This window comes from Paralichthys olivaceus, chromosome 15, assembly GCF_024713975.1.
Source record: "Paralichthys olivaceus isolate ysfri-2021 chromosome 15, ASM2471397v2, whole genome shotgun sequence".
In the NCBI taxonomy this organism is placed as follows: domain Eukaryota; kingdom Metazoa; phylum Chordata; class Actinopteri; order Pleuronectiformes; family Paralichthyidae; genus Paralichthys; species Paralichthys olivaceus.
The window spans coordinates 7,567,034-7,585,063 of record NC_091107.1 but is presented as its reverse complement, the minus strand read 5'-3'; the positions used below and the strand labels follow the sequence as shown (position 1 = coordinate 7,585,063).

Genomic DNA, 18,030 nt, shown 5'->3' with positions numbered 1-18,030 from the left:
AGGAGAAAAACAGGAAAAAATACCTATAATATAAGATTAGAGCCTCATCAGTTCATGTTTTTATTTTACAGAAGAAGCAGTGCAGAACATTCTGGCTGTTGAAAGACTTTTTTTTTTTCATCTATTGGCAGCCAAAGTTTTTACTCTCTAATATTAGTATCGGCATCAGTCCCCAAAAACCAAATCAGTCAGGCTCTTTTGAAGATTTGTTCATTTATCCACATAAATCCTGTAACACAATTTACTGGTTACCTGCACTTAATATTACCACTTGCTCCTCAGATACCTACAAAGTATTGACCTGTTCTGCTGCTTCTAGGGTGCCAGCTGTACATTTCTCCACATGTCCACCACAAGAAATACAACTTAATTTCAGCCAAAGAAGACAAATGTAAAGAGTAACTCTGACTTTTTTCAAACCATCTTTAGCACTGTTGCAGCACTCGGCAGATTCCCCCAATCCAGTGTGAGCACCACAGTAGATGGAGAGGCCATTAACAGCTGTCATATAGAGTGGTACATCTTTATCATTCTATAAAAGTGTGTGACACATTATGATTTAAACCAGTTTTCCCCAGTATACTGACCCATGAATCACGTATTCAAAGATGCTGAACATTTCCCCATTCTGCACTTGCAGCTGGACGTGACAGGCTTTAGAATATATGTGCACTTGTTCAGACAAGAGAGCCCTGCCCAGCTGTCTGTCACAGTGAGGAGAGTAAGCTACTTGTCGACTTCTCACATTGAAAAGAGAAAGCTTGCAAGACTTTGACAGACTGATATCCCAACTGTAACACATGCATGTAAGTAAACACAGGTACACATGCTTTATAATAATCCAAGTCACAACACACACAGAGTAGACTCTTGCGAACACACAGACATCTTGTAATGCCCAGCATGTCGTTATAATGAACTGTATGCTGAATGCCGTCAATCCTTTGTGTTCAGTTTCTGCAGCCTGAATGCAGTGAATGGAAGCGCTTTTTACTTCCGCTCATAAGAAGTCAGTATTTCTTTTGAAATTATTGAAATCTGCACGACAGATATTCAAGTACATATCAGATGCCATGACAGATCACTGGCTACCAATAAGGTGAAGCAACTTGTGAGTAAGTCTCGTCTTGAAGTTCCAAGTCAAGTCCAAATCCTACACTTTGTTTTGGGTCCAACTCATACATGTGTTGCCAAATTCAATGCCATGTTTGGATTTCAAACAGAGCAGCAGTGTTGAACATTAACAGAACTAATACATGTGAATTTACTACTTTAACATAGACTAAATAAAACACCTAGGAGTAGATACATCTTTGTCAGGTGAAGCCATGAATAACTGGTGTTAAAGTCTTTTTTCTAAAATGAGGTTTAAAGTCAGATGCATGACTAGAGTCAGACTCAAGTTCAAGTCATGTGACTGAGTTAAAGAGGCATTAAAGAATAGAGAGGTATATTTTGGGATTCATTAACGAGAGTGTCAGGCTTCAGGCGTGAAGAGATGACAGGCTTCAAACAGCCCCTTCTGAAAAGTCAGCTGACATCACAGATGCTAAATCCTTATTTTCTTTAAACTTAATGGGTGAAGGGCTTGTGTATAGGCATGTGTCAGTACATAAACACATTTTTGTGTTTAACTGCAGTGTGGATTCTGTGACTAAACAGATTATCTGAGAAAAATCAGTACCCACCTCCGATGTCGGGTCTGAGTTTGTTGTCATATCCATCTAGTAGGCTATTTAGGATGTGCGTGACGTCACTCTCATACACTTTGGGAGTCAGCACCCACGTCTTGTTAGACACCTCATCGTCTTCCTCATTCTGGAAGGAGCTGTGGGGAGCAGAGGGAGAGAGGAAGAAATGTAATCAATAATTTATTTTAAATGGAGAGCAAGCACTTGCTCTGCTTTCTTTTCAGAGACATGTTAGGAGATGTGAGACACAGCAAGTGACAAGTCTTTTGAAGATCTCAACCCAAGGTCGGGAGATAAACTTGGGAAATGTTTCTGACTTTTTCATCACCCACACTGAGATTAATCCTCCCCTTCCTCTTTGTCTGTTATTTCTCACACAGTCGGTGCAAATTCAGTGCAGTACGCATGATGGAGAACATACATTTTCAATGAAACAGTTTCACACTATAAGGATCTCATTTATCAAAATAGCTGTTTTGGTCTGCACGGACTGAAAATTATGTTTCTTTTTTATACACCAGTCTACACTAAACAGTTTTTTCACCTTGAGATATTTTAATTCTTGCACCAGTGCGGCCTTAAGCATATATTTTCATTTGCAAAGAGAGTAGAGTATCTCTTCGGACATCTTTATTCTTTTACAGTTGAATGCATGTATGTTTTTAGTCGAACCCACTACTAAGTAGTAAGAACCCACCAACCCACCAACATTACAAGTCCCTTCATGTATTTATATCGCACATAATACAAACAGTTGGTTATCTGATGTTTGATGAGATGAAAGGGCCGAACCTATTTGCTTTTGATCTATGCATTCCCTGCACAGGATGACATCTGATTTGTATTTTTCATAATTCAATGGTTCTAAGTCTTGATGGCTGCCGTAGAATAAAAATGGCATTAGGCTCATACACACATAAACATGTAAGAGGATATTAAATAGACATACAGACAGCTTCTGGTTGATGGATATGATGTTAACTCTAATGGGAGGAGCCATTACATGAATTAGGAGATAATTCAATGTATTAGAGTTTTCTTTGTTCGTTTTCATTGGAAAACAGTAGAGTAAACATAAGTGCCACAGTAATCTATGCCACACATCAGTTTAGCCATTACCTGTTTCAGTCATTGAGATGTGGTGTTAATGTTTAGGGTTAGCGCTGTGCAATAAGACACTCTCCATATATTGCATAAAAACATTCGTAAAGATCTATCGTGTATTTTGTTGTACCTAATATTCCACTCTTAACAGCAATATCTGGAATTGGCAGGATTTGATTGAGAACAACACAAACAAAGAGTAAACGTGAACAGGAAACTAAGTAATTTCAAACAGGAGAAAGAGCGTGACTAGCCGAGACAAAGCGAAGAGCTCAAGCCTTTAGAATCACAAAGATGGAAGGAAACAAAGGCTGCCATTTCAACCTAATATCAGCAAAGACATGGCCCTTTTACACAGGTGAGAAAATGTAAAATGGCCTCATATTTTGGGGCTTTTGGCTTTATCACACAGCACCAGTGAAGGTAATGTGATCATGTAATCTTACCATATTTAAAACAGGTGATGTTCACATGAATGTGAAGTAAATAAGATGTAATGTTACACTCACACCTGAAAAGATTCATTTTAAAAACTCCTCCTTTGTCAAGACTGAAACAAGTTCAATCAAAGTCTCTATGTCAGATGTTCTGCCTTTTATTATCTTCCATCCAAAAGTGACAAGACTTCAAAGAAGTAAAATATGAAGCGAGGTAACTCAAGGCTATTTTCACCTCTCAGAAATGGGAATGTGACGAAATGGTCTGGCCAGTGAGAGATTCAAAAAAACCTTTTCTTAACCTCTTGTCTTTTATATCAAAAAATTGGACAAGTTAAAAATGAATGTGCTCCAGTTAAATCTTATCACTGTCCCACTTTCAGTTTGTCAAATCTTTGTCCAAACTCCTACTTCCACACCTACTACTACAGCCACATGCTTTCTTAGTGACTCCAGTAAATATTCCTCAACTAGTAAGATATATTACAGTTCAATTACTAGAGTATAGTATAGTTTAATTTTGAAAAGAAAATGTTATCCAGTATTCCACCCAGAGCCAAACTTCTCCTCCGTTTTCAACCCAGTGACTCCAAAAAAAAAAGATGAATAATTTCTTAGACGGCAGAGTTTAAGAACTTGGTGGCAGAAATATTTGTTGGATCATAAAAGAGGGTTTTTTAGGGTCCCCTAGATTCTGTGAAAGCTGAAGAGGAGATGTCAATTTTCCTCATTTTACGTCCTCATCTCAGACATCTTAAAGTGAAAAGATAATGATGCCTCAAGAGCCCTGACCAAAAGTACCACGACGGCGGAGCAATAAACATTTTTCTGCTTTCAGTATATAAGTATTATCTTGTGTAAATTATTTCTTTCACATTAAAGCCCTGGATAGAAGATGGAATATGTTCTTCTGTGACATCATGCTACCTTGACAATGGCAGTATAGACTTAGCATTGAAAATTGTTATCTGCACTAAGAGGGTCGATTATTGCATTTGTTATTAGTGGAATCTCCTTTATATGTGCAAATGCATTAAAGAGAAGTGTACTTCTAATTACAGACAAATTGCATCTCAGATAAGAGAAAATGTGTATTTGTAAATAACACAGATTAATTTAGGCACATAATGCATCACAAACACTGCAGAGAGAAAAGAGAGAAGTGATGGAGCGGTAGATTGTGTCAAATCCTCAAGCTGTCACAGCTCTGGATCACTCGAGCACCTCCAGCAACCAATGGATCAGATCAGGCAGAGTGGCAACAGCACAAAAGAGCAACCTTGAAACAGAGCGAGCTTTCATCAAGCCTTTCAAGCTACGAGAGGAAAAGAAACGTCTGAATGAAATAATAACAAATGGGGGAAAATGGAAATGGTGAGAAGAAGACCAAAAAAAAACACTGTTTCCATGGTAAAGCACAAGGACAGAAGCCCTGATAGCTTTCTCATGTTCATAGGCTGGGTGCGAGGAATAATGTTTTGACCAGAGCGCTTTCTCAGACGTCATTAAGTGCCATCCATCTCCATCACAACACCAGAGCCTAAAACATTAAATGTTAATTATTTTACTCAGGTTGAAACCCTTTTAGATTATTCAAAATATCCAGAGAAAGCCTGTCTCTGACACAGACAGAGAGACAGACGGATCGTGGAGGAGGCAGCGGTAGAGAGGGATGTGAGAACCTGAACATTTTTTTTAGGTTACTGCAGTTTTATCATCTATATTCATCCTGCAGAGTAGCTCTGTATATATGGAAATGCTCCAAAGACGAGCAGATCAAAGGCAGAGCCATGTGTTCTCCACTGCAGGCAGATGTGAGGTTTTGCCTACTAATTTGGTACCTGAAGGCCCACAGAGAGGTCCGCAGCAGTGTGTGTGCATGTGAGCGAGATGCTGTGTGTTTGTTTTTCATGCATATGTATGGCCATGTCTGTGTATCTAATGATGGAGAGTCCTGGAGTTGAGTGTTGTGTTCACAGCTACCCGTATTGACACTGATCTGATAGTTTCATGCATTCTACCCAGCGCATCAACGAGAACCACTTTCACCTGCTATGTATGCAACCGTCAACAACCGTCTCAACTATCGAGCCAATCCCACATGAAATCTCACCTCAGGTTTTATATAACTATCCCCATCCTCTGCAGTTTTACATATTAGAATACAGGACAAGATAGGGAATATCTCTTGTACGTTTGAAGGCCTCACAATCTAAGTTACCAGCTACCATTAGATGTTAGCACATGTTAGTGGCCACCAGCGGATGTTAAGGACATGTGTTTTGACCTTGTGCTCAATGATACAGGCCGAACTTGAGGGTACGCTGAGGCTAAAGTAAATCTGACGGCTACTGGCTTGTATGGCAGCACTTGACCGTATTAATAATAAGGTCTAAGGAGGGGACTGATGGCAGTATCATCTACAGCAACATTTCAACCATTAGCATCTACATCTGGTTTCCTTGAGCTATCTGTATCTGTATCTTTGCATGTTATATATTGTAGCTAATAAAGGAAACCTGCTATTATCACCCAACATGTAATTGGTCCTGCGCTCATGGCAACAACACAACAAACCAGCCTTCCTCATTATTTTATAGCTACAGAGCTCATTTCACAAGCTCTGCCTTTAATTAAAAATTATGTTAACCTAATAAACAAACCGTCATCATTTAAAACATATATAATAACTTCTTTTCCGGTTTAATAAATCAAGCAGTCAATTCAGATCACACAGATTATCTTATACTGGCATTCAAGGTTGACTTGTTTCTGTCACCTACAGTAAAACAGATTCGAACAAAGTCATAATGTTGCCAATATCTTTAAAAGGTCCAATCAGTAATTTTTTGGGATGTTAAATGCAACGTTACTCACATGAACAGTTGATATTTTGAAAATGTACTAGATGATGTAAACATAACAGCAACATTACAGTATTAATATGATATCAAGCTTTACTTGGTGGATTAAACAGCATGTTTAATTAGACAGTGATAGAAGGGTCAAGTCCTGCTAGATGTAGTGAATTATGATGAGTCAACATCTAACGCTATGGTGAATGTTAGTAATAAGTTAGCTCATGCAAAATCAGGCTAACTAGATCACCACACCAAACTTTTTACGGGCTGGATTAAAAGTATCCTTGATTCACCTGCTGTGTACTTAAAAGATCCCGGAAGAAACTCACAAACCCTTTTAGATAATAGAGAACAAAAAGATCCATATTTATCTACAGAATCTTTTATGGACAGTGAAATGAGGAGAGCAGATATTGGTCATAGTGAAAAGACTCTTTTAGCTTTATAACAAAAAGTCAACAAAAGTATTTTGGGTAAAGGTAGATAGTATGAGATGGTATTTGAGAGTAGCTCTGCTTACTTAAAAACTAAACTAAACAGTGGCCATTTCATAATGAATCACCCAAACTGGGATGCAACAAGTGGCAGGTGGGAGTCAGGATTGAATTCATAAAGGTGGAATGTAATTCTCTCCTGAAGATTTGTCTCACATCATCGTACAGAAACTCAAAATTATAATTAGAAATGAGAATTAAAATGTATTCAAGTGCAGAAATTGTTTTGAAAACTAAAAATGGAAGCTTAAATAATCTTTAGTGTGTTCCAAATTGTGGTTATGTAATGAACTTCCCCTGCCATCTGAAATAATAGAGGTGAGTTTGCAAAACTGAGTCACCAGAGCATGACAAAAGCTTCCTCACTCTGACATCACTTCCTCCTGCCGTGGCCACCCCCATGACCCCGAATGTACCGGGAACACGTCCGCCGAAAATTTCCTCTATACTCAGAAGGTTAGTATAGAGGTGTGTTCATGTGCCAAACCTGGATGTGATGTGAAACGGTGATCGACTGCATGCTGTGCTTTAATGTATGGTGATGCAAGTGGGCACCACTACACATAGTAACTGTCAATGAGTCACAAAGTAGCATAGATTACCGAAAAGCGTGCCCGAGGCCTTGAGAGATGTCTTATGTAAGAGGTCTCATACATGAATCACAAACCACTTCCAATGCAACGTACAATGCAGCTGTCTCTTAATCACTGTTAAAAGAGCCAAGACTTTGATAAAGAGGAAACATCTCGCTGTCACTCTGGGATGATAATGATAAGTTTGAGCCACATAAGCTTTATGCCTTGTTGTCATTATTTAAGAATCACCCACATGTCACTGGCATTGATCTGTTTCTGTTGATTAAGCTTCAGTCACTCATGCACAACTTGTAACATCCATAACCTGCACATTCATCTCAATGCTGGGTGTAATCCAATTGGGCCAAGGTGCAGTGTTTACTCGAGCGTGCGGTGAACGCAACATGGGCGTATACAATTAGAAATGCACAGGGCCTGACGATGGGGGCTGGGCAGCGGGCCCCGTGGCTGCCATCACCAAGACGGTGATTGAGCGTCGACTGATTTATCTGCCTCCATTTTTCACCCTCCAGCAGCACAGGAGGACGGCGAAGCAAAGAGCCTAACCATCCGCTTCCCCCCCTGACTGTTCTTATCTGAGTACACAGGAATAATGTCCTGACAGGGGCAGCCCAGCAGTCTCCATCAACAACCCCCTTCAAAATCTGCACCTGCAATCTGCTGAAGTGCAGCTCCCTTCCTTTTCTCTCTCTCTTTCTCTCGCTCTGTGAAAACAAGGCTCTGCCATATGTGTTATCCTTGTCCTTATTGTGCCTTTACACTTGTATTCTCTGTGTGATTGTCTGCCATTTTGAAAAAGCTTTTTCTTTTTTATGATTTCAAACGCGTGGGAATCAAACGTGTGCCCTCATTCACAGGATACTTTGTCTTGACCATTGTGGACACAGCCTCTATTCGACCAGTGCGTTTTAAATAACGAGGCTTTGGCTCTTAGAATAGACCTGATCCTTGAAGACAGCTTAGCAGAGACAGTGTGTAGCCTTAGCTTCAGCCACTGGGCTATTTCCAACACCGGACAGATTGTCACAGACACACTGGACAAACCTTATAGAAAGATTCACCTGCAAATAAGCGGTAAACCCCCTGATGGCCACAGAGGAATCTTTATGACCGCGCAGCTGTTTGTTCGCTTTGGTTTTCAGTTACGAAAAAAATATGATGATGATGCACCCGATGCTTGTGTCGCTGTGGCCGCGTTAAAAGACACAATATCACACCTCCATGTTAAATCTACACCTGTAATCTAGGCCCCGAGATTCACCACATTGCTTTTCTACTGAAGACGAATCCCCGCTGCAGTCGTGTGAACACCCGGGTTTGTTTTAACGTGACATGGATGAGCCGCAGCAAAAACGCACAAATTAAGACAAACACGCAGCCCGAACACGGAGCGCGCACACACGATGGAGGTTTTTTAACTAAAGAGGAAATATCACGCGTCAGTCTCTTACCTTGTGGGGAGATTAACGGCAATAAACACCCAGAGAAGCAGCTTCAGGGGGAGGGAAGGCTTCGCCATTGCTGCCGAGCATTTGGAGGCTAAACTGGGTGAAGCCATCATCACCATCTTCGTTTCCTCTCTCTCTCTCTCTCTTTCTCTCTCTGTCTCTCTCTCTTGTTTTTTGTGCAGATGTCCGTCTGTTCACTGTGTTTCCTCTCTACGATACATTACGCGCGTTAGCAGCGGCGGGTCTGCAGATCTGGACCCGAGGTGGACGCGCGGTCGGAATCAAATCAGCCCAAAACACAATCGATGCGAGTCGAAGGCTTGAATTGGTGTCGCTCGTCGTTTTTTCTTTCTTTTTTTTTTTTTTTCTTACAGTGCCTGTTTGTGAATCGAGAGCTGAGCAGGGCCCTGAAAAAACCTGCCACAGACGACGGAGCCCCCTCCTCGTAATGAGCCAGTTCTAATATCAGGCAGCGGAGAAAAGCAGCGGAGCCTCGGTCTGAATGCAGATTAACTCCGGGGTCAGAGAGGAGCTGATGCACGTTGCTGCAGCAGCGATCAACACATGCGTGGTCTCCCCAGGCGGAAGCTCCACACAACCGGAGGAACAAGCTGTAGTTTGCTGCTTTATTCAAAAATGTTTTCAATTGTTTTCAGTTTCAACCACCAGCACTTGGTTATTCTTAAAATATAACCATTCAAAACTATATATACAATTATATTTAAAGTGAAGGACAATCGCCCACTGATGTGAGAGAAGTTTCCACGAAATAACAATTAAATATACAAGGTGGCAACAGGAGGAGAAAGTTATGTCACAATTAAATCAAGTTTCCTACACACTGATTGTCCTACATACACTTATAAGCAAGTACAACAATCAGATTATAAAATATAAATAGTTTAAAGATGTTGGCAAGCCCCGACATTCAAACTGGACTCAAAACGGCTTAATTACACCTTTTCTTAAGCCTATATGTTCCCTACTGATAGTAGTGACATTGCCCTGCACCTTGCTCATGCCCTTTGGCTCAAACACTGCACCGACCACTCCATCGGCATAGTGGTGAGTAGATAATGAGTACATGTTCACATTTTAGTGAACTATCCCTTTAAGGCGCGGGATAAGGATTTGGGCTGTCCACAATGAATAGAAGTCAATGCTAAGTCCCTATAACGATAGCTACGCTTGCACAGGTGTCTTTGTGAGGACGAGTTGGCCCTACACCCTACAGAGTGGAGACATTTTTGTCGATACCTCACTACTCACTTTCGGACCCACTTCCAGAGCTGTTTGAGATTTAAGACTTAAGGCTTTTATGGTTAGTGTTACAATTGGGTATAGGGTAGAGTTGGTTCAAGGGAATACATTATAGAAGGTCAAGTACAAGGTCAGGTGTGTGTGTGTGTGTGTGTGTGTGTGAGTGTGTGTGAGTGTGTGTGAGTGTGTGTGTGTGTGTGAGTGTGTGTGTGTGTGTGTGTGTGTGTCTGTTTGGAAACTTGTAAATGAGCAGCAAGCACAGCTTCTTTTACGTCATGCTCTCAGCACCCTGGACAGTTCCTCTACTTTCCTCTGCCTCACGAAGCACAGACCAGCACCCTGGACAGCTGCCCTCATGTGCAGCCTGAACCAGAGGAGCTCCGTCGCTCACACTCGATTCAACAGTAAATAAATAATTCTTTATAATCATTCCCAAAATTGAGCCCAAAAATCTGGATGGTTTCCTGCACTGATTCCTTGATGCATTAATTTGTTGACTGATCTTGAGGAGGAATGCAACCCATTCCAAAAGACATGTTTATATTAAAGTAAGTTTAACAATGCTTGCATGATTCACATAGTTTATGAGGCATTGTATTAAAAACCAATCCAGGGAGAGTTTCCTGAGTTTGGCATTGTCCTTTGCAATTTCTTTATAACCCACTTCCCCATCCTTATGCAAGTATATGCTAATGCTTATGCTTTGGCGGGTGTAACTTCTTTCCAAGGGCTCCTTGAGGGGAAATTTAAGAGAAAATATGTGTTCATAATCTAAAATACATAATGGTGGCCCATCCCACGCTGTCTCATAAATTACTTTGATGCCGCTGTAACATTTCACAATATCTCTCCCCCTCCCTCTCCCTTTCACTGTGAAGACACACATTATTACTGGGATGGAAAGTCTCAAACTCTTCCTTTTTTATTAGAGCAAAGTCATGCAGATAAATGTATCATTAATCAACACAGAAGTAAGAGCAAAATCAGTTCTTGTCTGGTCTCTTGTGGGCTCTGCTTGTGATGTGACTCATGTGTCCTCACTAGCAATGTTCTGGCTTCTGCTTTTGACTGACACAAGAACACTCTCACATCTGCCAAGTTTCCTTCTCTCAAGTCCGTAAGTCTTCTGTGCTAAAGTTTAAGTTCAAGTGGCATTTCTCTCACAATATAATGTAATTTTCACAGAAAAATTTAGTCAATACCATATCAACACAGGGGTTTACAATATTGCTCAAACAAGATAAGATAACACAGCATGCAGCAGGAACGACCTGTGCTACTTCTCCTTCTGACGCTTTGGGTAAATCAGTCTGATGCTGAAAATGGTGTCCTGCTGAAGGTGAGACTGGTTCTCCCTCATTGATGATAGTTTAGCTTATTTTCCCTCATTTTCCCCTCTTCTACTGCCTCCACTTAGTCTAAGGTATCCTGGGACCGAGGTGGCCTTTCTCTTCTGTCTGTCCAGTCTGTCCCTGTCAGCAGTTGAGATGCTGCTGCCCCAGAAGACCACTTCAGAGAAGATGGCTGATTCCATCACAGAGTCATGAAAGGTCTACAGGGACGTCTCTCAATAAGACGATCTCCCCAGCAAACAAAGTCTGCTCTTGCCCTTTTCCAGTCCAGTTTATTGTTCAGGTGAAACACCCAGAGATTTCGATAGAACTTTTTCAGGAGACAGGAGGGTGAGTTGAAAGAGAATTCTGCAGTGTAGAGCTCCTGAGCCATTCAGTCATATTAATAACACAAGTATTATTCTTCCTCTATGGTTATTTTTAACATTTTCATTCATACCTTCAAAAAATGTGAATTGATGTTAGCCGAAACTCTTCTGGTATTAAGACTGAATGAAAGCGGGCACCAGTGAGAGTGGCAGGTGCAGTTGAAAAAAGCAGGTGCTTGCAGAGTTGCTGTCTTGTCATGGTGCATTAGCCCAAATTCCCCTCTGAACATTTATATCACAGGTATACAGGCAGCGAACATGCTGCAGTATCACTTTTACACTCCCTCAAGGCTACAACCACAGTGAACTGACAGTATTTTATTTTTCATATATCTGTGGCCTTAAAAAACATATTCCCTCGAGTGACAACCATCTTGAGTTTGGTTTCAGTGTTTGAACAATAACGATGAAAATCAGAGTTGATTGGTCCCACGTATGTGTGACATGCACGGAAGATGAGGTGTGTCTGGTTTAAAAACACCATCATGTGTTTTGGCAAGTGAGGCTCCATGTAGGTTAATCATCTTTAGAGAATTAACAGCTGCTTCATCAGCGGAGCAACTGATGAAGCAGAGTTAACCATCAACCTCCTGAATACAGCGCGGTTGTTTAATAATGATTTCCCTCGCCGCTCAGTACCTGATACTTTTTACAAATCGAATACGAAACAGGTGACAGCAATTTAGATCATGGATTGATATTCTATTAAATGTTTTCTAAATATATGTCTATTGCAAAATACTGTTGGGATGTGTAGTTCACAGGACGTGGCAGAAAATGATATTTAATCAAAAAGACAGGATTATTGTCTTTGTTTTTTAGCTTGACAGATAAATGGGGCTGAACTGAACCCTGTTAAACCGAACAATAAACAAAATATAAAATTTGTACATCAAATCTCAACATACATTTTACTTCACAATATTAATATAGACAAACCCAGCTGGTGAGAAACATTAGGCCATGGCAGAAAATCACAAAAGCGGAAAAAAAAAGGAGATACACAAGAAAGATAAACAAGCTAAATAATTTCAAAGTAAAACAGGAAACAACTATCACAACTATCTCCATTGTCTTTGCTATTTTTTTTTTAAATGTTACTGTATTCTAAATATCTACAGCTGTAAAAATGGAAATGTAGACTTTGCTCATATTCAAATTAAACTGGTCTTAGCGCTTACAGACACACAACCACAACCCATACCACTCAGTCCCCAGGGCCGGTATATCTCTCTCTGCCCTGCAGCCCTGTCACCACAGCTGTCAGCATCTGGCCACGCAGGTCATGACCCAAACCTAAGCACATCTGAGGTTAGCAGTGGGAGGTATTGATTTAGCTGAAGGATGAGGTAATTTAGATAAATGCTAATACACCCAATGGCCAATACATTTTAACAGTTAATTAGCCAAGGAGGTTGCAGTTGTTATTTTTTTACTGAGAGACGTTCACAGTTTATTAGATACCTGAGTTAAAAGGGTGAAGGAAGGAGGGTTACTTTGTTATTTGCCATCAAAACAAATGACAAGTTGTTTACTTTTCATCTGTGTAGCCTCTATTGACCATTTAATCTGATGATACGACACAGCATTTAATACTCGCCCTCTCGTTCTCTGTCTCTTTCTCTCTCTCTCACACACAAACACACACACACACACTAACAGAGAGAGCAATAGATGTCAGGTTAGATCCACTTGGTTCAATAGTCACAGCAGAAATTGGAGCCAAACTGGTTCATCCCCATGTCATGGACGCACCTGGACTCTCGTGCACTGACCCGACTGCAGAAACCTATTCTACAGTGTGTTTATAACATGCAGGTCGTAGTTACCGCTCCTGACATGAAGGTCCTATCCTTACAGGCACCCAGGTTTACACGGGAAACTGTTGTTGTACAGAAATGTTACACAGACTTGATTAAAATATTTATGGCAGGACAAACCAGGCATCAGGCTATAGTGGGATGGTGAAATATATAAGTAGGATCCAGTATTTTACAATACAAATCAAAGCAGATGGTTATGAAACATTTTCTGATTCAACAGACTTGGTGCATGTGGACAATGACTAGTTTTAGATTTGTTACATGTCAGACAAAAATGTTTTCATCTTTCATGGCACCCATTCTCCCTGCAGACAGAGCATGTGGCATGTGTGAGTCTGGTTGTGATGATATGTTGTGTCATCTTTAGATAAGAACTGGGGGAGGTATAGTCCCCTATAATGGCATCGTTGAACACACAGATGCCCAGCTCCACTATCTCTCCAGATTTGCAGCCCACACATATGCTGTCACAGCCTCACTCGGTTAGCATCAAGCTGTGGGAGCAGAATGATCCACTGTAAGCTCGATTGAATATTAGAAACGGTCTGGCGTTCAGACCGCATGTGATGTAATATCAGAAGCAAAACTCCAAAAGAAAGACACACACAAGAGAAATTCAAACTTGGTCATAATAAGATGGAGCGGTGAGTTTGCTGCAGCAATGACAACAATGAAATGAGATTGCAATGAATCTTAAAAAGACAGACCCTGAATATTAGAACAGGAGGTTTGTTTAATACTTTTAGCAAATATTCAAACACGTACCTCCTCTCTGAGAGCTTTTGGACATGAACATGTGGTCTGGCATTATTAAAAGTTTTAGACCACATCCGAAATGCCACCAGGCTGGATTTGTCCTCCATCCGACTGCCTCCAGCTTTTTCTTCCTTTTTTAAAAAAATATTTAAGTGTCCTCTTATTTAGCACATTTTTCATTGTGTCATTTGGTTCTGGCTGCTGATTTAATGAGGCACCTATTAAAAGTAACATCTATACGACTCTACATTTTCTGCAGTTTGCTTTTACCTTCATGCTGATAATGGTTTCTGTCATATTTTATACATCATGTTAAACAAACACAGTCAAACGAGCAACTTAGTGGAGTTTGTCATCTTTGTGCGGCCTCGGATATACGCTACTTTCTCTAAAGAATTTTTGGTGCAGTGATCTCTGTTGACAGCCATACCTGTGATGGTGTTGTCTAGGAAATACTTTTTCTTCACAGTCAACTACAATATGAGAGCGGGAGGTTTGCAGCTGAATAACACCATGTTATTACCATGGAAGATAATACCAGTGAAGTAGGTTTGATATGAAATGCCAGCAGCCCCCTCACTGGGAAGATGCAGCTGCCGAGGATGTGAACTGTTTGAGATTTATGGACATTCAGATCTCTCATTCTGAAGTGGGCTCAAACTACAGAATCAATCACCTCTCAGGCATGATGGGGTGCCTATGTGGGCTTCTACCCTCACGCTGTTTGCATTTAACCCAACAAGCTGTGTGGATTGTGTTTGGGTCACATCTACTGGTCTTTAAGGGAATGTGAGTAAGATGTGATAAATGATCAAGGAACAATCAGGCCAAGTGTTATGTTACGCAGGATGTGCCCTTAACTCAAATTATGAGCCATGTAGACACATAGCATGAAGGAGTGAAGAATATATTGTTCATATACATGTACTGCTACCTCCAACAAGAAGGTTATGTTTTCTTTTTCATTTTTATTCGACTTTTTCATGTAGAAAAAGTTTCATGCATGGGTGGGTCATGACAGGCATGGAGTCGTTCTGGATTAAGGGCAGATCCAGATCTTTTCCCCCCTTTTCTGTAACATGGTGTGATGGGGTGGCAGCTCTCTAAACCCATGTTAATAATTGAGTGATTGATTTTTGTCATGTATATGAAACAGAATCAGCATGTGAGAAAACATTTCATAGAAATACAGCAGTTAAATTGTTATAATTTAAATGTTTGATTAATTAAAAAAATAAAGTGTTTGGAAAGTGATTACAGAAATAATGAATGCTAAAGATAAGTTCAAAGAGTTATTCAGAGTCTGGATCTAAAACCATGGCTTTTTAAAATGTATTCATGTTAAATCATTGTACACACACTACTTAGAAGATACTTTAGTACCAAACTTCTAATTATTTACGGATTCAACACAGCAATCAATCACAAGCCTCTCTGGAGTGGCAGTATGAAAAATATAAATTTAAGACTGTCGCACACCGTTGTTTCTTTTCCAGTGTCGGCTGCTCACCTTGACCTCACGTGTCACCAGAAGAAGAAACATAATCATTTCAATTTTTAGCTTTTGAACTCGGTCTACTGAGTCTAAAGAAAGTTCAGAGAGACAACTTGTCTGGCTCTATCTAAATTGTCCTGATCCAATAAACCATCCATTGTATACGGATTGAACAAACCATCAGGATTATTTAGAAATTTGTTTAGCTGTATAAGCCTGTAACAGTCAAGCTTAGTCATCTGCTCTCCACAAGGCTTGCGTATGCTCCTGAACTGTGGCTTCGGAGTTTTCTGCCAGCATCTAACCTCTCCACTGTGATTAGGAGGGGAAATGTAGCCGGCTGATTTCATAGGCTCTTTATGTGGTATTTGGTCTGCGTGACGTTAAGCAGGTATAATCTCCACTCCCAAAGGTAGATCACAGGGAGTTTCTGCTTTCAGCTCTGGTATTATTCCAGAGTCTTTTATGTTCTCTTTGGGGTCACGGCTTTATCAAAAACACCCCACAATTGAGCCCGAAGTCACTGATGCAGATACTACAGATTACATATGAGGGGAAATGTGCCAAAACTAATGAGTGGTGCAAGTTGCTGGCAGAAATGCTGCCAAGGAATTTGAAATAGAGGGATACTGGAATATGTGAAGTGTTTTTAAAGTGCTTCTGCATTGAACCCGGAGGAAATTGTCTTCTTTATTCTAAAGCTTCTTTGTGAGGAACAAACAAACAAAGCAAAGACATGACGCTGTTTTCAAAAAAAGTATTGTATCTACTTTGAGATGAACTATTATGACACATTTTTCTATCAAAAATGATCATTACACAACAGATGCATCAAGATTAGCTGTCCCCCAATGCCCCGGAAATTCTAGCAACACTGTCAGTTTGAGTATCAGAACTTTCTTAGTCTCCATTTCTCCATAACACTCCACAGTTAGTGTTGATGGTATTTTCAGCTTCAAGGTGGTCTCTGTGTTTTCATGTCTCCTTCTTGTAGATGAAGATGTGCCAGAACCCCACTTTCTCATCTGAAGGACACTAATGCTCTGCCATCTCCTATTCATCACAGGCTGGAGTTTTCTAAAAAGCTTCAAAACTTTGTCTGAGAATCTGTATTATCTTGCCATTCCCTTTATTCTTGAGAGACGGGTCTAAAGACACATGTTTACTTTGATCATAGATAATGGAAGAATGGCCTAATGCAGTCTGATGTGACGTGTGTTAGAAAGAGGAAAGGCCGCTCACACCCATTACTAAATGGACCGTCCCCAGAGAGCACTTTTGTGGACCATTATGCCGACCGTCAGCTCTAAACTCTCGCCTCTGTATTTTAATAGCATCCAAGGCACCACACCAGAGGACGAGCCATCTAGTCCATTTACACTGGCTGCACTACCATACAGCCAGCATCCCTTTAAATGCACAGCATGGCACCCACGTCGTTAAGGAAGCAGCAGGGGGATTGATTCTGAAGGCAATATTTTTTATGTTTCATTTTGACAATATTTAAAAGAATTTCCTAATGGTGGCCAAAGGCTGTGACTCATACCACTACAGAAGGAAGCAGAACATCCCTCTGTCTTCAGTTATTCTTTAGCAAAATGGTGTTATCATGGAGTTTGCCAATTTGAATGGACTATTACAATGTGTATGGATAATGTGGACATTATGATAACGTTCATATCTTAGATCACAACCAGTAGAGTTTGAATCTCGCTGTGTAACATTTACTATGACTGCTAACAGTTGCTGCGGATGGGCCAAGGAGACTTTGCTCTCATCGGATATAACAATACATCACTTTGACTTTATGATGACACTCAAAAGGACAAGAGATAAAAAATTACTCCAATTCAGGACAACAGTTTCATTTTTATAAATGTGAGGCGTACATCATCTAATCAATGCAGCACATCTTGAAACACCTCAGTGGTTTTACAGTTGTATAAATTCATTGCGTAGGCGAAGGCTTTATTGGAAGCTCATCTTTCATTTGTGTGCCTTCATCAGGATGCTTTGCTTTACTTCCTGCTGTATATGTGTTGCAATGACAAATGTCTATATTAAACACAACCAAAGTTTACTCGACTTTTAAACTCATGTGAATGTCTTTCCTGTGAGACGAAAGAAGTGTAAAACTTTCCAAGTTGTCCTACTTCAGCGATGAACTGATGTCACCGCCTCACAGCTTGATTCATATTGTCGACCTCCCCAAACAAATTCTTTTTACGAGACAAGTTGATCCATCTTTTATCCATTGAGTGGATAATGCTCTTCAGCTGAGGTTGGTTTCCCAAAAAGCAGCTTTCACAAGACCAAACTCTGCCAGAGACAATGTTACAGAAGTT

At 40.4% G+C, this 18,030-nt stretch overlaps 1 protein-coding gene and 1 long non-coding RNA gene across 5 annotated transcripts in view; one reads left to right on the top strand and one right to left on the bottom strand.

Moving 5' to 3' along the window:
- gabrg2 (gamma-aminobutyric acid type A receptor subunit gamma2) overlaps window positions 1–9,206 on the bottom strand; it is a 46,156-nt gene extending 36,950 nt beyond the window's left edge. For 3 of the 4 annotated variants that reach the window (XM_020097262.2, XM_020097263.2, XM_020097264.2), the window contains exons 1-2: window positions 8,635–9,206; window positions 1,689–1,828 (exon numbers count right to left, since the gene is read on the bottom strand). In XM_020097262.2, the coding sequence (XP_019952821.1) occupies window positions 1,689–1,828; window positions 8,635–8,750 (256 nt within the window). In that variant the 5' untranslated portion in view covers window positions 8,751–9,206. The remainder of the gene's footprint in view (window positions 1–1,688; window positions 1,829–8,634) is intronic. The other variant, XM_020097261.2, reaches the window with a different exon arrangement.
- The window catches only part of LOC109635834 (uncharacterized), a 278,978-nt gene that overhangs the window by 229,479 nt on the left and 31,469 nt on the right, over window positions 1–18,030 (top strand). The window lies entirely within an intron of this gene.